Source organism: Miniopterus natalensis, chromosome 7 (assembly GCF_054644295.1).
Source record: "Miniopterus natalensis isolate mMinNat1 chromosome 7, mMinNat1.hap1, whole genome shotgun sequence".
Lineage (NCBI taxonomy): Eukaryota > Metazoa > Chordata > Mammalia > Chiroptera > Miniopteridae > Miniopterus > Miniopterus natalensis.
This window is the reverse complement of record NC_142087.1, coordinates 27,327,159-27,349,747: the sequence shown is the minus strand read 5'-3', so window position 1 is coordinate 27,349,747 and position 22,589 is coordinate 27,327,159. Positions and strand designations below refer to the sequence as shown.

General features: G+C 45.6%; 1 protein-coding gene across 1 annotated transcript in view; it reads right to left on the bottom strand.

The window, feature by feature from the left end:
• CFAP61 (cilia and flagella associated protein 61) overlaps positions 1-22,589 on the bottom strand; it is a 161,711-nt gene that overhangs the window by 22,168 nt on the left and 116,954 nt on the right. The window contains exons 21-24 of the mRNA XM_016212031.2: positions 19,738-20,030; positions 16,677-17,004; positions 15,026-15,117; positions 9,060-9,265 (exon numbers count right to left, since the gene is read on the bottom strand). Of these exons, the coding sequence (XP_016067517.2) occupies positions 9,060-9,265; positions 15,026-15,117; positions 16,677-17,004; positions 19,738-20,030 (919 nt within the window). The remainder of the gene's footprint in view (positions 1-9,059; positions 9,266-15,025; positions 15,118-16,676; positions 17,005-19,737; positions 20,031-22,589) is intronic.

Sequence of the window (22,589 nt, the reverse complement as noted above, 5' to 3'; positions counted from 1 at the left end):
ACCAGATAGAGTGAATAGTAAGTCACAAAACACAGCTCAGAGTTTGCTGGGTGGGTGACAAAAAGTGTTTTAGAGAGAAGTGGCTGAGGCCGTGCTGGGGCTATGCCGCCTGTCACTCTGCAAGGTTATCGTGGGTGGGGGCTGGGGACAATTGCGGAGCAGCACACACAGAACCAGGTTCGAGATGCACAGGGCCTACGGCGGTGCGACCCAGGGCTGGGCCTCCAGCGCCCCTGGAGAAGGGGAGTAGCGCAGCGACCGTGTATGGACCAGTTCCTCCAGGACAGGCTCTGAGCTGAACGCTCCCTGCACCTCGCCGCACTCAGTCTTCACCAGGAAGCAGTAGTGAGGATATAATCAGGACAATGTCCAGCTCTCGATGATAGATGTAAATCCAAATTTCAAGCACTCTTCTTGATAGCTTTGCTACTATTATTATTTTTATTTAATTATTTTGCTAACTGCTGGTCAAGCTTGATCCGTTAGTTACGGGGCAAATTGCACACTAGTTCAGCCAGCTGCATTCCAGACCCTATGAGGCATGACTTGCCCCAAATATCACAGGTAGGCAAGTGAAAGACTACATTCCTCAGACTCACACACAGTGTGGGTTTTACATGGGACTGAACTTCCAAAGAGCCGCCCTCATGCAAGACTTGGAAGGCAGGTGTGAACACGGTGAGGTGCAGACCCTGCTTCCACGGCTTTTCTTGCTTTTGCTGGCGAGCCCGGTCCCGGCAGCGTCTGGTGTCAGCTGCAGGAGGACTGCATGGGCGGCAGGAGGCAGGGCTCAGCGTGCCCATCTCGCTGGTGCGGACTGCGGCGGGCTGGTGGTGCGGCTGGCCGCTGCTCGGGCGGTTTCCTGGCTCTCCAGGCGCTTCACCGCGGCAGAGGCCGGCCAGGTCTGCGGCCCACCCACGGAACTTTATACACCACTCATAACCGGAAGTAAATCGCTTTCTGTTGGAACGAGCCAGAGAGATTCTGTTGTCTACACTGCACCCTGCCTGACAGATTAATCACCGTGCTCACTCATAAGGTGGCCAGTAAAGAGGTGGTCTCAGGAACAGGAGACAGGTTGGGCCATTTCCTGATTTGCCAGGATCTTCAATCTGTAGTTTCTTAGAGGAGTCTTTTAAATGCTCTTGTCCATTTTGTGGAAATTAGTTTAGTTAAAACCAGGTAGTATCTGTAAATCTACAGAACCAGATACACAAAAACTGTAGTATGTTCCAAAGTTCACTCATAAGGTTGACCCTTTTAAGCCATGACATCACCCTATGACCTTGGAAGTGTTGAGTCCACATAGGGCACACATCTGTCTTTAATCCTTCTACTCAAGAAAATAAAAATATATGTGGACTAGCATTAACAAACAAAAGTATTTATCACAGTCTTTTTATAATTCTAAAAACTTTAAACTAGATGATAAATAATAGTAAATAACAGTCATTATATAAATTCTATATAATGAGAGCGACGTAATCATTGCATTTTATTTTTAATGGCATGAGAAAATGTTCTTATATTTTAAAATAGTGGCATACAATAATATATGCTTGTGTTTTCATAATACTATATAGATAATGTATTCTTTATGTAATAGGGCATAAATTAGCAAAAATTTTAAAATCCATTAGAGTATCTGTGTCCATGAGACTTCCTTTGCTTTATGGTGACTGCAGAGGGAAGGGAGGGTGGGGAGAGGTAGGAGAGGGTAAGGGAGCATAAATGGTGATGGATGGAGACTTGACTTAGGGTGGTGAACACACAATACAGTGTGAAGATGATGTGTTGTAGAATTGTATACCTGAAACCTAAATATGTTATTAACCAAATTCACACCAATAAATTAAATACAAAAGGAAAAACTCTTGGCTATGAGATGAAATACTCATTTTTCCTTCCTTCATTCATGGGCACTATCCTCACTGCAAAGTTTCTTACTAGCATGAATAGGACTGAGGCACCTGAAATAAGAATTTATACCTTCCTGATACCTCAAAGCCATAAATAAAACTTGATCCAGGCCTTTCTGATAAATACTAAGATGATGTCCCAAACTATATTTTTATGACAAACGAGGCAAATTATTGGAACACGCTGGATGCTGAGATTTTTTTTAAAAGCCCCATACTTTATGCAGTTCCAGGAGTTCACTATTTTAAACATTCATTCCTATGTGAATGGTCACATTTGTTTTTCTTTCGCATTATAATCTTTGGCATGAATATCTGAAGGGACATGTGCTGGCTATAATTTCAGGACAGTTCAAAACAATCTCCATCCCAGGAAAGGTTAATTCCATACAAATGTCACAGCGGGAAGGCGGTTAGAAACAGGCTAGAAAACCCCCCAAAACCCTGGTCTTTTAATCAGAGCAATATTACAACTAAAAGCAGGCATATGTTGTGTCCAGTGGAATTTGGCCCCACACCGGTCTATCTTCCAGATCTCAGGTTGACCATCTCAGTGATGAGAAATGTTTACAAATGCAGGTTCAGCCTCAGGCTATGTGATCGCGGGAGGAACACCACCAGGCAAGCCAGAGGGCCTGGGAACGATCAGCCAGGATCCCCAGGCGGAAGCCAGAGGGCCTGGGAACGATCAGCCAGGATCCCCAGGCGGAGAACGCCTTTTACAGGGCAGAGAAATGGACTGTCGCTGAATGACTGGGAAGCAGAATGAAGACAACACATTTTGATTTTAGGGAACATTTGAAAAAAAATATTCTTTATAAGGCAATCGAACAGAACTGGCATTCTATGAAATGAAGCAGACGAGCAGGAACACCCTAAGGAGCCGACAGAAAGGCGGGTCTATGGCCTGGGAAGCAGCCGAAAGGGGGATTCGCATCTTGGGAGAACCAGAATCGGCAATTGTAGGTATGGACGTAAAAGCGGACACGTTGGAGCGAGCAGTCATATTCCAAGAAAATTTTGATACGTCTGCAAAAATGGGCACTTAGAATTTAGTGTGTTGATTGTCTACTGGAAACAGCCCCAGGCTACTGACCACAGGGGGACAGGAGACATTTAAGTCACGATGGAATGGCCCCGGCTGGAGCCTGAGAAGTGAGAGAAGACAGGGCGGCTGCCAGCACCCGGCTTTGCGGCTCCGAAGACAGAAGCAGCACGGGGCAGCTTTCCTGGGGGAGGAACTTCTGGGGCCTCACAGTTCAAAAGGCAGTGGCGGCTTTTTAAAGGGCCTGCTCGAGCCCACTTAGAATACTGGGCCTGGCAGCACTTAGCCACCAAAATCGGGCCGGTGGAGGGCTGGGGAAGAGCGGAGGAGGGGGCAGTGCCGGGGGAGGGCTGCAGGGGGCGGCCTTTGAGGGCTGAGCGTGCTAAGATGTGAAAAGAGATAATTTAATCAAGGTTTGTGAGTATCCACAGAAAGAAGCCCGGGCAAGACCTATTCACACCCATGAGGATGAAGGATGCTACAGGCTGTTAATTAAGGCCAGGGCGGGGGCACTCAGCAGGCGAGACCTTCTTTGCAGGGCCATTGCGAAGCGGGGGTAAGTGACGAGGAGGGGGAGTTAAGAGAGCAGAGAAGGCCTGGACACGGCCTTGTTAAAGCCCTGCGACAGGGATTTAGGACGCCGCCTCCGCCTCCCCTCTCCTCTCCATCCACAGTTCCCGTGTGCCGACTGTGTGGCCCCCGTCCCGTCGAAGCCCCTTCTGTCTCCGGGTCCTGTGGGGGGAGCAGCATGGGCAGGGTGGACGGCGCCGCTCGCTCTAAACAGCATCAAAGGACTTGGCAGGGGGGGAACTGCGCGGTTTGTGATGGGTGTGTACGTGTGCATGAGGGAGGCTGGGAAAACGTTTTAGTAACATCTGTTATGTGACTTTAAATGCTGGTTGGTTCAGAAATGAACAAGTGATAAAAAATGGGCTCCATTCTTTTTCCAAAAAGGTAAATCAATCAATCAATCAATCGATCGATCATTTCTCTCTCCCTCTCTCTCTCTCACATCCCCCCCACCCCCCGCTGCGTGTGCGCACCCCAGTGGTGAATTTTTCACTGCCGATGGTTTGCACCGGGACTCTGAGATGAAAACTAAGACTAAAATAAGGGGGAATCCAAGCCAGCCTGGGCCCCAAACCTCAGGGCACTGCTGTCCTGTGACAGCTGTCTGCCTCTGTATCACGGTGGCTGGCTGCTTGGCCACCACCACGTGTCCCTAAATGGATCCAAGCAAGTCCCACTGCAGGCAGCAGGAGCCACTGCTCCCGAGGCCTCGGCTGCTGCAGCATCTGCCCCCGCGGCTGCCACCGTTCCCCTGGCATCGCCGGCGCCTGTTCTGTTCTCGCCCTGGACGGTACGAGATTAGCCTGGAGGAAGTAGGGAGGAAGAAGCCAGAGGCTTCCTTTGAAACTGCAGAGGAACTTGACCTTGGGGTCATGACTGACTTGCAGAGGACAGAGCGCCTGGTCAGCAGTCAGCCCTCCCAGAACAGGGAAAGGAGCCCCCGGACGCAGCGCGAGGAGATTCGCCCGGGTTCGAACGAGAGATGTTGCCGGTGTCGCCGAGGTCAGGGAAACAATCTGTAATCACACCGCAGCCAAAATCAGCTAAACCATTCCCCTTGCCTCTTGGAAAGGGCCCTGCCAGTCCATCTGACCACAGGCAGGGCAGGCAGTGCCGAGCCAGGAATCAGCACTGGGGCCTGGCAGCGCTTCGTGGCCCTTGGAGAGCAGGCGGCCTCAGCTGCGTGCACATTAACACCCGTGTGGGAGGGACCGGCGGGCACGGCGCTGCCCGCGGTGCCTCACTCGTAAATGAACAGTGGCCTTTTGATGACCAGCCACCATTTTCCTGCCCCGCCCCCTCCTTGGTTCTTTCTTACTGATGTCAATGGACACATCCTATTATCCAATGTCATGCTGTTTGCCATCTTAAATATTCACTCTTAGCAAACCAAATTAACTCAAAATTATTGCTGTCATCAGTTAACAGCTGCACCCCGACTAGTGTCCCAAGCTCACAGAGTCTGTCTGTTTCAGTATCATCTTCTTTTGGGGGAAAACCAACCAGGTAGGGCTTTTGAATTTGGTCAAACGTGAAAACACCGTCTTTTCAAAGAAAACTCTTAGCATGTCCCTCCCCACCAGGTAGAATTTTTCTTTAACAAACAACCGATTCTCCTCTAACTCAACCGTTTTGGGTAAGGTTGGGAGCAATTATAAATAAAGTACTTTGCACTAGCGAAGGAACAAATGAATCCATTTTCTGAATGTTTTTTTCCTTACGTGAGATAAATATTTCAGTTAAGTCTACAAAGGTTTGAGGGGGGAAAGCATATGATTAAGGAATTTAATACTTCATCAAAATATAGCTTATGATGGAAAGCATTAGGAAAGTGTCCTCATACATGAAAGGTTTCAGAAATTCAGTACTTTTTCTGGGAAAAAATTAAAATCCATGCACGATAAAAATGCTTAGCAAGCCAGTAATTTAAAAAACAACACACACCTTAAACCTGATACAGGATGTCTACAAAAATATGTACAGCAAATGTCATACACTTAATAAAGAACACATTCCCTCTAAAATTAAGAATGAGGTAAGGGTGCCACCCCACACTACTTCTATTTTACCTTTTACTGCAAATATTACCCAATGTGGTAACACAAGGAAAAGAGATAAAAGTTTTAAAGACTGGAAAAGAAGAAACAGAACTGTCATTATTTGCAGATGGTATAATTTTAGAGTTTAGAAAATCTGCAGAATACAAAGCCATACAAAAGTTAGTGCACTTCTAAAGAACAGCAATCAATAAGAAATAATGCTTATAACAGCAATAACAATATAAAGCACTTTGGATTATATTAAACAAAAACTATGCAAGCCATTTATGGAGAAAATTGTAAACCTTTATTGGAAGATATTAAGGAGATCTAAATAAATCGAGACCTACCTCTACTATGCTATGATACTGGACTTAATAACAAAGACGTCGATTGCCACCTAAGTTTTAATACATTTCCTATCAAGTCACAGAGCTTGACAAGTTTACATGAACCTATTGGGAAAGCAAAGAGACAAAAATATCCAAGACACCCCAAAGAAGGTAGAGAGAATACATTAAAATGAAGAGCATCTGTTAACTAACACCCTAAAGTAAGTGAAAAGACAAGCTACGAAATGGGAGAAGATATATTAAGCATACATAACCAACACAAGTTTGCATACAGAATATACGAATAACCCCTGTGAATTAGTAAAAACACGACAACCCAAACGAAACACGGACAAACGTCACAAATGGGCACTTCACAGGAGTTACCACAAATGGCCCACAAACAAACAAAAAGGCACTAAACTGAGTCATTAATCAGGAAAGGGAAAATTAAAACTACAGAAAGACACCTTTCCGTGACTGAGCCTAACAGGCAGCTGGCAGGTGGAGGCAGATCCCGGGAGTGACTTGGGACATTTGTTGACCTGCCCCTGAGCCCAGTGCTGGTAAAAGGCACCCTTGGAGCACAGCCTGGTCCTTCCCAGGCACAGCCAAGCCCAGCAGAGGCATCCACAAACTGTGGATCACTAGTGGCTTCAAACAGATTGCTCAGGCGGCCGGCATAGACAGAGTCTGACACTGGCTTACAACAGAGCCCCGTCCTAGAGGCTCAGAACCAACTCACCAAAGTGGCCAGCTTCAGGCAGCTTTGGGGCAGGATCCAATAAAATTCACAAGCAGCACAGCCCTGCCGGGGAGAGTTTAATAGGTAAAACTACTTTGGGGAACATTTCAGCATCACGAGAGAAATTCTCGCAAACGTGGTGTGTCCACAGTGCCTATAACATTGTTTGTAATGGCATCAAACTGGGGACAGTTTAAATATCAATCAACAGGAAAACAGAATCAGGAGGATGGGGCTATTGGATCTCCTTTGAGGGAGAGGTGCTGTTGAGACTTCAGGGAAGATGGCGAATGTGATCCCCTGCCCCAGAGCCACACGTCTGAGTCTGTCCTGGACTTTTTCCTGACCACAGCAGGACGGAGCCCCTAGTAGTCAGGTGGGTGGGGCCTCCAGTGCCCAGAGGCTGTGTCTGCTGGAAGCCAGGAGGGTGTTTCTATCAGATCTCCGTGACAGGGAAGCGCCAGTCAGGTTCACAGGAATGGGGGGGGAATGGCCCCACCTGAAAGCCAGTCACCAACACCCCCTGAGTCTGCCTAGACTTCTATGTCCCAGCCTATGCCACTGACTCCTCAGCAGGGCTTAAGATCCACAGGGTGGGGAGGGGGTGGGGGAGGGATTCTAGAGTGTGGGGTAATTGCTTTTGCCCGGTCTGATGCTGCTCAGAGGTGATTGCTCCGTCTAAGAAAGCTGGCTGCTGTGGTATTGGAGGATGACTCAGTATATGGTACCTTGCGGCTGGCTCTTCCCCGCCTCCCTCTGCAGACTCTCCTCAGGCAACTCCAGTCTGACCTGCCCTCCCTCCACTGGAGCCCAGGGTCAGTGGCTGCAAGTGAAATTTTGCAAGTTGGCCCTTTAAGAGGGTGCCTGTGTCTCCGGTGGGCTCTGCCTCTCTCTGGCCAAGAGAAACCCTGTTGCTTTTCACAGCCTGATGCGATGTGGGTGCGTCTCCCTGGCTCTGGCAGTACAGGATGAGGAGCGGGGCCTGGGGTTTAGGCTTCCCGCCTCTCCAGGGGAACCTCCCACAGCTGAGATCACTCTGTAACCTCGGCCACAGCCAGTAGGAGTAGGGCCCACCCCTTTCGTGTCTCTGCCCTTCCTACTAGTCTCAAGGTGGCTTCTTCTATAAATCCTTGGTTATAAGGCTCTTGTTCAGATAGTCTTTAGTTGGTAATTCAGGGTGATTGTTCCCCAATTTAGTTGTATTTCCAGTTGGTTCTGGGAGGAGGTGAGAGCAATATCCACCTACTCTACCACTATTTGGAAAAGCTTGTGGCACATTTTTAAAACAAGGGTCGTCTTGTCTCCTGTTTTGGTAAATACATTTTTTTTTTTTATTGCCTATGGCTGCTTTCACACTGCGACGGCGGGTTTGAGTACTTGTGACAGAAATCATATGGCCTGCAAAGCTGAAAATATTTACTATCTGTCCCTTTGTAGAGAAAGTTTGCCAATCCCTGCTTTACAGGAAAGAAAGGGAATAATTAACTCAAATGAAGGATAGTGGTTCCCTCCAAGGAAACAGAGTGGGGTGTAATCAGAGAGGGGCTTCTAACATCCTGCAGTAAGGAATTATTTCTTAAGGTAGTTGGTAGGTAGATTTCTAGTAATATTATCCCTTAAAATGTACACACATGTTTTATATACTTTTTTCTTTGTATAATGAATTCTATAATTTTAAAAAATTTAAGAGGAAAGAGAGCTTACTTCTGATCTGCACAGTCACCCCAGTGGGTATTAAGGACCCTGGAAAGCTATGATTTATTTCCTGCATCTAGATGTGGTACCGTCTCTGGCATGACCTTGTTTTGTGAATAGAGGAAAATTCTCCTAATCGATCTAAGCAGCAGGTTATATCCAGAAGTAGCTTTCTATTCTAAAATTCTAGCCTTCCTAGAGTTGCAGGATGAACGAATGCTTTAGAATTCAGAAGACCAAGATCTAGATCAGCCAGTCAAGCCAGACTGCCAGTGCAGAATTCCCTTAATAGTATCTTAGACAAATGGCCACCTTTCCCTGCTCGAGCACAAGCCATGTGGAAGACACCTACCTTTTAAACTTCTGACCACTGCTCTTAACAGCCCTGTGCCAAAGGAGCTAAAAAATCATTGCATCTGGGCCCACCCATTGTATGGAGGCCATGCATGGATGCACCTGGGATTTAGGCCTATGTGTGGCCATGGGAGCCACGTGTGGACTCATCCAGAGTCCGCTCACTTCCCCATGTGACTCTATGCCTTCTGGTCAACGCTAGTGGTCAGATATTCTTTATTATATCAGAATGAAATCTCTGCCACTCTGGCTTCTCCCGTGGATTCCTGTTTTCCTATCTGGGGCATCACGAGACACACCCTCCATTGGTAAGAGGCTCTGTGTTGCAGTCCCCGTAGGAAGAGGCACTGCCCAGCCTACCTGTAGAGATCTGCGATCATCTTGCTCTCATACCGAGCACACAGGTTGTTGAGGGCCTGCTCGTGCTGGCCAAACAAGCGGATGTAGTTGGAGGTCGGGAAAGGCTCCTTAGAGAGGCACGTAATGGTTTCCACCATTTTAGAGTTGTTAACATGGATTCGGAAGTAAGTCCCATCTTGCGCATTACCTGTTACTACTTCTAATCCCTGGAGGGGAATAAATCAGAAAAACAGCATTAGAAACATTTCTGAACATTGGGAACTTTATCATGGCAATTTATTTTCCAAATATACCAGACAGGTTATTGCTTGTTGCAAATAATGGTAACAGATATTGACTAAACTCTACAGAATATAGCTGTGTCGGAAAGCACATACTTGGACTTAATGACTAAATGTTCCTCGGGACATTTTAAACTGTGATTGCCTCGTTCCGTGTTTTCTAAATCGGTTGCTAGGTTACAGCCATTTCTCTATACCTCACACAGCTAATCCATGGGACTGGGTTTACTCTGCTCTGTGACTTGTGTTAAGACGGTTAATTTTCTTAATTTTTCACAGCAGTGTTTTGAGAAAACCTCCGAGTCAAGAATGACCAGGAGGAATTTCAGCTCTTTGAAGTTTACGTAAATAAAGGAAACAAGTAAAAGGCGAGTGTCTGACCACTCGGTTTGGGGAGGTCTGGCTGTTTGGTAAGGTCTGTTTATGGAAACACACATTCTGCAGGCTACTTTTTAGTTTGTAAGTTGTCAAGGCTTTATGTCCCCTGGGAACTGGCTAAAACTGCCATGCAAGCCCAGATGACAAGGAAAGATGCCACTCTACTCCATGCCACCACCACCTTTTCTATTTCAGCCCCTAATGACTACTGACCTACCAACCAGAGACACACTACACTCCCCGTGGACGCAGGCAACCAAATAGGTTCTGTTGGCGGTGGCGGAACCTTCAGTTTACCCCTAGACTCTGAACTTAGTCCATGGTAACACTCAATAAATCTTTCCTGAGTGCATATAGATTTAAGCTTTTCCTCGAACTCGAATGTGGCATTTATAAATCCAAGGCAAGATGGACTACACTGATCCCAAACATTTACTTAGTCCTGGGCATCCCCTGGGGATTTTGTCTAAACAAGGACACACAGTTTAACTAGATTTTTAAATAAACTGAAGCAACTGGTGGGTGTTTGGATATCATATGGCAAAAACCCCGAGAAGATGCCAGCCAATTATAAAAGCACAGGTGAGGTTTACAGGAGGGATATCAGGTATAAATCCTGGGCCAGCCCCAAGGATGTGGGAGAAATTGGGTGTTTGGGGTGGGAGAGAGAGCAAATACAGCTTAGTAAAGGGGTTGGGGGGTGCAAGTGGTCCTTCATTCATAGAGATGGATGGACACAGAGAGAAAATCTACCTGCATAGCAAAGGATTCAGAAAAAAAAATTCAGCAAGGCATTACCCAACAAAGCAATGGTACATCCTGCCGATAGGGTACAACACATCCAATAGAATGTATTGGTAAACTGTACTTCATAACAGGGGATGTTTAGCGAGGAGGGTTTGGCCAAAGCTGCGCACCTCCAGTCTTGGGCCATGATGAGGCGCGGCCCTGGCAGGCTGCTGGCTCACAGCAAGGAGGCAGCATGTGTGCCCTTGATGCCACCTGTTCCAAAGGGGCTGTGTCATCAGCATCGCTTTCAGTTACTTCTTATCATGATCTGTATGTTTGGGGGCTTCCTGGTCTTGTTTTTTAACTGAATTATAACCTTCGGTTGCCTCTGTGTGTTTTAGCACATTATAGCGATGAGGGCTTAAAGAATGCAGAGTGGCCCCCCTGTAGAGAAAGAAAGGACTTGTGCTGTGACAGCTAATATTAACAAAAGAAGGGACTGTGTCCACTTAAGGAGACTTGGCGCTCGTTAACATAGTGGGGAAGGTGGCATTCTGGGAATTTGGAACACATCAAAATTTCTGCATCGACATTAAGGACAAGTCACCTACAGATTGGGTTTCTCAGACACAGATGACACTTGTAGGGCCAGGCAGACATATCTAAATTCCTTAGGTCATTTGCTCACAGATGGGGAAAATCCAGTGAAGTCCAGCCGCTTCCTGCCTCTCCTCAGAGAAAATCGCTCCACGAATGACAAGGCGGCCCCCAGCCCTGCCTGCTGTCCCCTGAGGGATTCCAGGAGCAATGATGAGGATTTCACGCCTTTCCAACTCTGGGATGTGCCCTAGTTTCTCCTCTTATGTACATAAGCAAGTTGCTAGGACACTTGGATCTTGAGTTTAAGATTTTAATGGAATAACTGGCTCTGGTGTGTTTCTCTTTCCTTCCCTTAGGATACAATTACCCTGTCAAGTTCCTTTATGATTTCGACAAAGGTTGGAAAATGGCTCTGGAATTTGTGCCAAATGGAAGACACAGGGTTAATCAGACTTGGTGCGCAAGAAATTAAGTCCCCTGCTCTCATGATAAATACACAATTATAAATTTAATGGAATCCAAAGCAGAATTTGTTGTGACAAATTTCTTTACTCTGGGGTGTAGAGCCAACGAAGCATGTGGACTGGAATCTGTGAAAATCAGTCTATTATGGAGACGACTTGGGGTCCCCTTTCTTCCTTTTGTCAGGTTACCTCTCAGAGAGCCTATGAATTACTAAAGTAACTTCTTACTTAAATATTCCAAGTCCTGAGTGCTACACAAGTCCGAAATCTGCACTACATGTATTGTAAAAATAGTAATTTAGTTTCTTTAGTGAAATATTGATCAATAGGCTCCATCCTTGATCAACTGGCTATATTTAGGTGACTGCCTGACTGTTTTGGCAACAATTTTACTTAATCAAATTAATTCCAATTCCAAAAGATTGCCATCAAACCATCCTACCTTTTTTTTTTTTTGGAGACTAAAGCAGAAAAAAAAAATCTGTTCAGATCTTCCATCTAATTAAAAAGGAGGCCCACCTGGCAAATGGTTAATTAAAGTCAGGGGTCCTGTTCAAATGCCATCATAGCACCAGCCAAAGAATCTATTAAAGTTGCATTCTTACTAAAACTGTCATTGTCTAAAAATCCCCTTTGGCTCCTCCTCTGGCTTTATTCAGAGACAGCCAGTGGTTGGTAAATAAACGACACCACACGTAGGAAATCAGTGTCCTTGAAGAATCTCGTTCTGTCTGAAACCCAGTCCAATATTTTCTAGCTTTTGAACATATTTGGCTCCAGTCACTGCTCTCTGAGGGCCGAGGCACTCAGCCTCTGAACACATCATCTGGGCTTCATCCTGTTCACCCAATGCCCCACCTCATCGGTGTCAGACTACTCTCCGGAAGTGGGGAAGTGGCCACATCAATGTCCCCCATCCCTCACACTCGCCTACGATATGACCGGGATGCCCTTCCCACTGAGAGGGGAACTCTGTCCCCTCTCCTTGAATTCTCCAGCCGCGGGGGTGAGGGAAGTGGTGCTCTGTGACTTCCAGGGCCGGGTCATGAAAAGCAATGCAGCTCCCACCTCGCCAGTGGGGACACTTGCACTCTGATCCCTCTGAGGCTGCCATGCTGTGAGGGAGCCCAGGTCACACGGACAGCTCAGGGGTGAAGCCCTGGTCAGTGCTCCCTGTGTCTGAGTCACCTGGGCCCAGGTGAGTGACGAGCCTTCAGCAATCCGACCATTGTGTCACCCCTAACCTTCCAGACGTGGCGGGACAGTGATGCGCCCTTCCCACCGTGCCCTGTCTGAGCTCCTGACCCACAGAATCTGAGCAGAACCAAATGGCTGCTCCACGCCGCTCCGTTTTGTTACATAGCAACAGAAACTGGAACACCATTCGCTACGATCCTTTTATTTGTAAGAAATTTTTTCATCGGACCACATGTACAAGGCACACCTAAAGGAGCCTGGGAAAGGCCCAAGGGAAGTAAGTTTTAAACACAGAGCACTTGCCTTTTCCCTGAAGAAACAGATTTCATTATTTATCTGAAACTATGATTAACAACACCCACTACTGATTAGTCACCTGTTCTGTTCCTAAAAGGCAGCGTTACTCTATATATGAGCCCTAACAATCCCAGACATGCAGAGAAGCTGAGTAAGTTGTCCAAAGTTCATGGGAAGTAGTTGGGATAGCTGGGATTCCGATCTCCTGATGGGAGAAGGGTGAGGGGCCGACAGTCTACAATTTGAGTCTGCCCCCACTTTGAAGAAGGTTCCAATCGCTTCCACTTACAGCTCATTGACCAGAACCTGCCACATTGCTGACTCTATTCCCAAGGACATCTGGGAAATGTGATTAAGTTGGTCATTATCACTGATACCCAAAAATACTCAGGATAAGGAAATGGGAACAGAGGTTAAGCTGCCAACTTCCAGTGTCTGCCTCACTGACACACACAAAAAAAGCAAACATGACATATGAGAAAGGAAATCCCTTGCTGACAACAAACTCCACTTTGGGACCATCTGCCAGAGAACCTTATTTGAGGAGCTTGCTAACTGGCCAAGCACATGTGTCCTTTCTGGTTACCTTGAACCCAACGGTGTCCCCCTTCACACTTCTGCATCTCCTGGGTGACCCTTGTGTAATTCCGGAGGGCCAGGGAACAACAGGGTCTGCATGGACATTCCAGACCCTCGCAATTTACTTGCTATGTTTCCACAAAGGTGGTTTTTTAGTTACAACAGGTTACCTCAAAACGTAGTGGCTTACTGTCCTTTAGTAGGTTAATGAAGAAATAAGCTGTGACACATTCAGATAATGGAATACTATTCAGCCCTAAAAAGAAATGAGCTATCAAGCCATGTAGCACGAATGCATATTACAAAGCAGAAGAAGCCAGTGGGTGGTGGGATGGAGGGGGAAGAGGGCACAGAGGGGTAAATGGTGACGGAAAAAATAAAATAAAATATTTTTAAAAAGAAGCCAACCAGAAAAGGCTGCATACGACATGATTCCAACTCTGTGACATTCTGGACAGGGCAAAACTATGGAGATCGTAAGATTAGTGGGTGCCAGGGGTGAGGGGAGGGGTGAAACAGTGGAGCATAGAGGACTCTTAGGTAGTGAGGCTATTCCGAGTGATAATGCAATGATGGACAGGTCATTACGCACTTCTCCAAACCCCAAGACTGCATAACACTCAGAGCAAAACCCAATGTAAACTCTAGGCTTTGGGTGGCAATGATGTGTCAATGTACGTTCATCCATCCTAACCAATGTACCACTCTGACTGCGGGTGCTGATAGTGGGCACAGTACGCATGAATGGGAAGAGGGGTACATGGTAAATCTCTTTACTTTACCTCTCATTTTTGCTGTGAACCTAAAACTGCTCTTTAAAAAATCTATTAAAAGGCAACCTATTAGTGGCTAAAAAAAACAATAAGCCTTTATTACTCTGGTCTTTGAGAGTCTGAAATTGGGACTGGTTTAAGTAGGGGTTTCTGACTCAAAGTATCTCGTCAATTTGTAGTCAAGACGCTGGCAGGGGCTGCATCATCTGAAGGCTTGACTGGGGCTGAAGGATCTACTTCCAAGGCGGCTCCCTCACATGACTGGCAGAGTGCTAGTGGCTGGTGCAGGAATCCTCAACTCCTTATTACATGGACCCCTGCAAAGGGTTGCCTGGGAGACCTTACATCGGGGCAGCAAGTCATATGGGAGGGTGCAAGTTGGAAGCTGTAATATCTTTCATGACCTAGCCTTGGAAATCTCAAATTGCCATTCTCACAATATCTTGTTGGCTACACAGGTCAGCCCCATTCAGTGTGGGAAGGGACCAGGCAGAGGCAGGAATAGCAGAGGCAGGGGTCACTGAGGGCCATTTTGGGGGCTGGCTCCTGCAGTGGCCTTCAGCTGCATGAACTAACACATTACACTAAAGATCTGAATGAACGATTTACCTCCCTGTAAAGAAAGTGTTACATTTGAAAGTCAAATGAAATTCAGGAATAGTACTTACAAAATCAGGCTGGGCCATTTGTACCTCAAATGGAGTTGGAATGGCAGGCTTGGAGATATGCAGATAATGGTAAGACCCAGGAAGAATTCCTCCTAGGGGAAATGGCAAGTTTTCCACATTTTAATTTAGTTGTTAATAAGGTGGGTAATGTGTTAATAAGGCGAGTGAGCTTATATTTGTACTAAGGACAAATGGAGATGCCTATAATGGTGCATGCTACTCAAACTTTCCACTAAAATACTGTTATTAGTGAGGAACTCCCTGGGATGGTTGAGCTTTACTTAACAAAATCAGTGTGAATGTGCCATTATACCACATAATGTAGCCAACAGTGCTCCAAGAAGATGTACTGAGCTGGTCCTGTGTATCCTGTGATTTCTCATAACTCCTGTTACTCTACCTGCCAAAGCCAGACCAAGACCTTTAGAGCCTTTAAATGTTGCAGTGGGTTTCCCATTCCCCATCGCTCCTCCAACATTTAAACAAAACATTTAAAAAGTGAATGTTGCCCGGCTGGGCATGGCTCAGCAATTGAGCATTGACCTAGGATCCAGGAGATCGCAGTTCGATTCCTGGTCAGGGCACATGCCTGGGTTGCAGGCTCGATCCCCAGTCAGGGCATGCAGGAGGCAGCCAATCAATGACTCTCTCATCATTGATGTTTCTGTCTCTCTCTCTCTCCCTCTCCCTTCCTCTCTCTGAAATCAATAAAGATACATTAAAAAAAAAAAAAGTGAATGTTATAAGGAAAATCAATAATTTTCTTGTACAATGTTTTAGAAAACTATCATTATCAAATTATTAATATTTCTAGTTTATCCCAGAAGTATGAGCCTGACCTAACTCTGGTCTCTGACACGCATCCCTTCTCTTGCTCTTCCATGGCCTCCACATTTCCTAAGGTTTCACCGAGAATGAGGCCTTGTCTGAGGCCATTTAGATAGGTAGAAAGATAAGTCCTGGAATAGGAGGCTTTTGTCTCTTTAGTCTGATGTTCTATTTTACTGGTTTAGGGTCCATGGATACCCAAGGGGGTCTGTGGATGGCTTTGGGTATTCACCCTTCAACCTTCTGGAAGTAAATAAAATTTTGTAAATATATGTATTTTTCTGTTAGAAGGTATATAACATTTAAAGATACTATTTTCAAAGCTATCTCTCAACGCCCAAACAAAAATAAATCCTGTGTTACTCATATAATGATCTCCTTAGAGGTCAACAAAGCTTAGCAGACGAACATGGACTGTTTACAGCTGCAAATGGTTTGGCTTACCCATCCAGATAGCAGCTAAGTCCTGGGATGCTTGGAAGGGTCTCTTTATCTCTGAACTTATAGTGAGAATGAAAGTTTGGGAAGACATCAAAGCATCGCACCACTGTGATGGGTAACCTCTGGGCAAGGCACTGATCATACTCCAGTCTATTTAACCACAGTTATTATATACCCCATAATAAATGCTAAAAATGCAAAGATCCATAATAATTATAATGTCAGGTCCATAATAAATGCTTAAAAATGAGAGAGCCCTCCTCTGTCTCTGTGCAGAGGAGTCTCCTCACCAAGCCTATGAGAAGGTTGGAGGGCTTCCTTGAGCACTGACCCATATCCAACTGGTGGCATCATCAGGGGATGAAGGGGGCCTACTACATACCTTGGACCTTGGCTCCCTTGTACATGGGGATGAGTCGGTCGAGATCAGCTGGTGGCTCAGTCACAGGCTCGAGGGTTGGATCAAAGAGATTGAGCATAGCTGCTGCCAGTTGGAAGCCAACTTCTTTGGAATTGAAGTTGCTGTGAGTCCAGTCGTTTGAGTAATATCTATTGGAGAACTTGGTGAGGGAGCCAGCAGCTCTGATGGCTATGTCGTTGGTGTGGAAGTTAGTATCAATCACAAGTCGGCCGTCATAGACAAGACACGCATCATTGAATGCTTTAAATGTTTCGTAATCCACATTCTTCTCAGAGAAGCTGAAGAACATCTACCAAGTGAACAATCACATTGTTACTTAGCTACCACGCTTTACTTTCCCAAGAGTATGAAGAGTCAACAGGGCATTTTCTTATTGAGGAACACACACAAAAATCTAAATCTACTAAAAGTTTGTCATAATGGTGTGTGTAGGTGTGGGTGTGGGTATGAGAGAGAGAAGGGTGGGGGAGAGACTCCTGTTGGGTATGAAGAACAAATTACAATCACCCAATGTCACTCTTTTATTTTTTTATCACTCAATCTAGACATCCAGTGGAGAGAAGGGCGCCAAATGATGGGAGAGCTACCACAGGTCGGTACTTTTTCCTCACAAGGAGGTTTACAACTCATTCTCCTATATTTTAAATAACTCTATCTCAGCCTCCTTCCATCTTCCTCTTCCTGTGTCTGACACGTCTCTCTAAGTTCCTTCTTATGGTCACCTCATCTAATCTTGAGTTTTCAAACTGTCCTATTTCTGGACTTTTAAACCCCAAAAGCCCGACCTGCAAGATGCCCCAGAGAAGATGAAGCCCCATCAGCCTCGGCATCTCCCATGTCTGGCTCCTCCCGTGTTGCTTCCTGCCCTGGTACGGCACACAGCCATTGGATGAATATCTATGGGGTGCCTAGCATGTGTCAGGCACTGTGCTACAGAAGGGTCCCAAAGCCCTCTGAGTTTTACAACTCTTACTCAGTAACCACAGAAAAATATGCTTCTCTGACTCTGACTCTTTCTGTCTCCTTACTCTTTTATTCTCTCCTATACGCCTTCCCATCTACATAAAAATAGGTTTCCCACCCACATAAAGATATAGAAGTGTAGCTAGGGTTTCAGCAGAGCTAAAAGCATTGTCAGTATCTACAGTTTCCTTTCCAGGTTGGAGCAGAGTCCAGTCCAGCATCAGGCTGGCATAGTTTGAGTTCCCTGTTGCAGTCCATGAGTCCATCGCACGTGGGGTCTGCAGGGCCATGTAGCTATGGAGGAAACATGGGCAAATGCAAGGAGGCAGGGACAACAGAGCCCCACGAGTCAAGGGTCAATAGCCATGATTCCAATGTTGATCTGAACAGGGAAGCGAAGGCCAGAGGGGGCTGCTACAGAACCTGAATTCAGTTGGCTATGTGGGGAAGTTTCCTTATGCCTCGCTTCCTAAACAGGGAATGTGCTCATCTCCAGAGGTTCCCTGGGAATAAACTTGGCACACCCTCCAGGGTGGCCACTTTTGGGAGAGGAAGAGAAATTTGGGTGGAAACATTTTTCTTTTTCTTATCTTAAATAGGTATTGTGACATGCCTGCGTAGATGATGTCTCTTTTATATTAAAACAAGATGAGCCTTTTCTGACTTTTCCACTGTTATATCCCTCACACTTACGACAGAGCCTAAGACCTAATATTCCATAAATATTTGCGGAATGAAGGAATAAGTGACTATACTAGAGCAGAATGCAAAATTCCCATAGGTAATCAGGATGAAATGAGAAATTTCAGAGAAATCTCTTGTGGTGATGGTTTGCTTTGAGCCCTTGCCTACACGCTGGGGAATGGGAGTCACCATCGTCTACCTTTAGGAACACTTGGGTGAGAGGCCCTGACTTAGGCTAATTACCCCCTTCTCCTAGGCAAGAGATGGCTATGATCTCCCACCTACCTCCCCAACCAGTTTGGCCACCAGGTATTGCTGGCACTTTTTACAACTGCTACCATACACCCTTGACCTGCGCAGCTCCAGTGCTCACGCTGACCTCAGCCTCCCCCCTGTGGGGTCTTCTGCCTCTTCATTGGATTTGCCAGCCCCTCCCTCTCCCCCCTTTGGTTTTCGCTAATCTCCTCAGCTGGCAATTCTGAGGATACAGGTTGCAAGTTGAGCTGTTACACTGCTCCCATCCGAAAAAAGGTGGGGGGTACTCTATATATCTTCTAAGTCTCTATTCCATGGAGAAAGGCTCACTATTGGTGTTTCCAGAATCGTAAGAGGTTAACAGCAGCATAGACTTAGGGGCTCTGCTGCCCTGGGTTGGTATCCCTGCACACCACCTGCTTGGAGCCACAATGTTCTCATCTGTAAAATGGGAGGCTTCCCTTTACAGAGCTGTTGTGAGGAGGTGAGAGAATGCACTGCAAGCGTTCAGCCTAGGGCATGGCAAGCTCTCGGCGCTGGCACTCTTCACGTCTTTGACATTCCTTCTGTGAAGAGGGACGGTCTAATTCTTTCCGCCTGAATAGGGGCCAGGCTTAGCGAGGCATCTAGTGAATAGAATGCAGGTGTCATGATGCCACTTGGCTTCTCAGCCTAGGGCCCGAAAGGTGATACAGCGCTCTCTCTCTCTCTCTCTCTCTCTCCACTTGCTCTTAGAACCAAGTCATCATGGTAAGAGGCAGTCCAGTCGCATGAAGTGGCCATTTATAAGTGTTCCGGCCAAAATTTCAACTTAAGTTGATATAGCATCAATGGTCAGACATGTGGGTGGAACACGCCTTCTAGATGACCCCAGCCCTGCCCATGGTCTGACTCCAACAGGTGAGAGACCTGAGCGAGAACTGCTCAGCTGAGCCAGGTCAAGCCCCAGGCCCAGGAGAGAGGACAGTAATAAGTGATCCTTGTCTTGTGCCACTAAGCTTGGGGTGGCTTGTTTCTCAACAAGAGAGAAGCTGAACAACTGGAAAGCAAAACCCCGAGTCGTGACTGTAAATTCACCCCAAGTCCGAGGCAGCGAGTGAGGTTCGCGGGACCTACTTACGGAGCAGGGGAGCTGGAAGGGCTTGGTGGGCGTGGTGAAGCTGGCGCTGTGGATGGGGTCGGGGTCCTGGCCGTCGTTCCACTGGGCCAGGAGCGCCTCCTGGTACACGGTGACCCCCGCGGCCCGCAGCGCGCCCTCCACTGCGCTCTCCACGCGGGAGTCGTTGATGCAGGTGACCACGGAGGCGAGCGGGGGCTGCACCAGGTGGATGCTGGAGCCCTTCACGCCAAGGCTTAAGAGCGTCTCCACCGTGGTGTACGTGTCCACTGTATCGCCGTAGACAATGACATTCCCTAGAAAAGGGGGAAAATGCTAAGCTATATTTTAAGTTAAAGAGAACAACCTTATTAGTCAAATGCTAATAACACAGAATCGCTCCCTGTCACCCTCTCCTCTTTCAGCTGCTGGAAGCCAGTGGTGTTACCTAGCAACGGCGACCAAGATGATTTAGTAAAGAATCGGCACAAAACATCCCACAAAGTAGTCAAGTACTTTTAACACAGAAGTAGGACATTCATTTATGTCCCTATGATTTGAAAGTTGAAATTATGCTAAATGAAACCGCTAGAATGAAACCTTTTATCTTGTTTTGTTCCCTCTTTGTCACACTTATTAAAGGGAAAAAAATTACTGAAGTTAGCAATATATACAAGTTCTGCCTAAGATGAAAAGGACAATGGTAAAAAATATTCATGTGCATGATGGTATGGATATTTTAATATTTAAAGGTTGAACCATGTTGATTTCAAGGAAAAAATAATTTTTTTTGAGAACTAAAGACTAAAACATTCTGCTTTTCAATGGGTGATTTTTATAAAGATTCAAATTCAGAGTTTTAGAATTTACTGTGTCAAGACCTAGCAAAAGGAACCAAAAGGAATTGTCTTGATAAGTAAAAGTAAAATCATTATAATCTTGGAAGATTTCCCCTGTGTAAGAGCATTTTGATGGTAACAGTTTATACTGTTTTCATTTCTTAAAAGTATTACAAAATTAATTATATATGCTATTCTACTAATTTCTTCAGTTGTAAGATCAAAGATACTATTAAATGAGTGAAATGTATTTATGCTATTTACATGCTATTTTTGACACTGAATTGGCCTTTTTATCTTTTCACAAAGAAAGAAACTGCTGTAGACTCACTTTTCAGGCCAGCTGTGACAATTTACCACAAAATGGTAGAGTCATTGAATCTCTCTTGTTTTTCCTGCTTACAAAATGATATCGAACAGAATTTTACAGAGCAAAATAAATGGCAAGTGTATTTATTTAATCAGGTTGACTAAATTATGCAAAAATCTACTTTGATCCAAAATTGAAATAAAGGTGTAATGGCCTGTCTTATTTGCTTAGAAAAAAAGGAACTAGAGTAACTGTCAGATTGCTTCTCTGAGGGTGACAGCATCTAGAAAGTTCTTGCATACTTCCTGTTGCTCAAATATGGAATAGAAAAAGGGCACTGAGGCCAGCGGTGGGGTCCTTCCTTCTTGCCTTCACTGGGAGGCTATTTTGTGGCTGTTCTGTCATCTAAGTGAAGCATTCACCGGGGAGCTGCATTTCCCTTGGCTGAAAGCGCCAATATTTTGCTTAACTTACTGAGGTTCCCACCTGCTGTGAAACATGAATCCTGGTATCTGGCACAGCAAAGAGTCAGCCTGCCAGGAAAGCCAAAACTTGAACCTCAAACTGTCCAAGGTTTGAGGTCTTCTGCCCTTTTAAAATATGCATGCCAAAATACTCATTTTCAGTGAAACAAATTTAAGTGTTTAGGCCCCATGCAACTCAGAGTTTAATGTTTTTCCAACATCCTTCATGTTAGCTTTTAGTAACTGTACTGTGAGATGAGGTTTTTCATTATAGACTCATGGAGGCCCAGGCAATTGCATTGTTGCTGGGGTTTGGAAAGCTGTAGTATCTGCCCACAGATTGTAGGCAGCTGGAGAGGATGATGCTTTTCAATTCAAAAGGTAATACATTTTATAAAACCTCTATTGTTTAAGTTAGTTGTGTAATTATATTCTAACTTCTAAATATTTTTGTCTACCTTTAAGTTTAATTTAAAACAACCTCCCCCTCCCACTCCAAAAAGACTTTGGTTATCATAAGAGTCAGCTATTGTCCCAATAATGCCGCATAACAAACTATATCCCAAACTCAACGTCAAATGACAACAAGCTATTGTAGGTTGGCTCACACATCCGTGGGCTGGCTGATGTCAGCTGGTCTGGCTTCAAGTTGTGGTTGGGGTCAGATTTGCACCATGTGTCTTTCATCCTCAATGGACTGACAGACACCTGAGGCATATTCTGGTTATGTAGAAACACAGGAGCACGGGAGGGCAAGTGCACCTGCTCAAGCACTTTTCAAGCCTCTCCTTTCGTTACACATCCTCTGATGTTCTGTTTACCAAAGCAAGTCACGTGGCCGTGGCTGAGGTCAAGGAGGCCGGAAGTACCCTCTTCCTGAAGTAGGAGGGGGAGGGGTGTGGATATTTGCTGAACAATAGTCCAAACCATCATGGTCATATTGGGCATATGTTAAATAAATGCCCGTATGACCTCATCTAAAAGCTTTTCATTTAAGCATGTTTTATATGCTTAGTTATATCTCTCAGTACCTATAAAATATAGTAGAACCTCATTGTAATATAATTTGTTACTAAATAAGGACACGTCATATCCCTCCACAAATATGTCAAGACCCGATGTAACAGCAGCCCATTGCTCTTTGCCAATCTGATCTGTTGCCTTTCCAATTTCCCCACTCTGTGTGGGATCATGCTTTCCATGATCTTTATGCAATTGCGAGTTCTGTCTACATCATTTCTCACTTTTACTTTGTAAAGAATT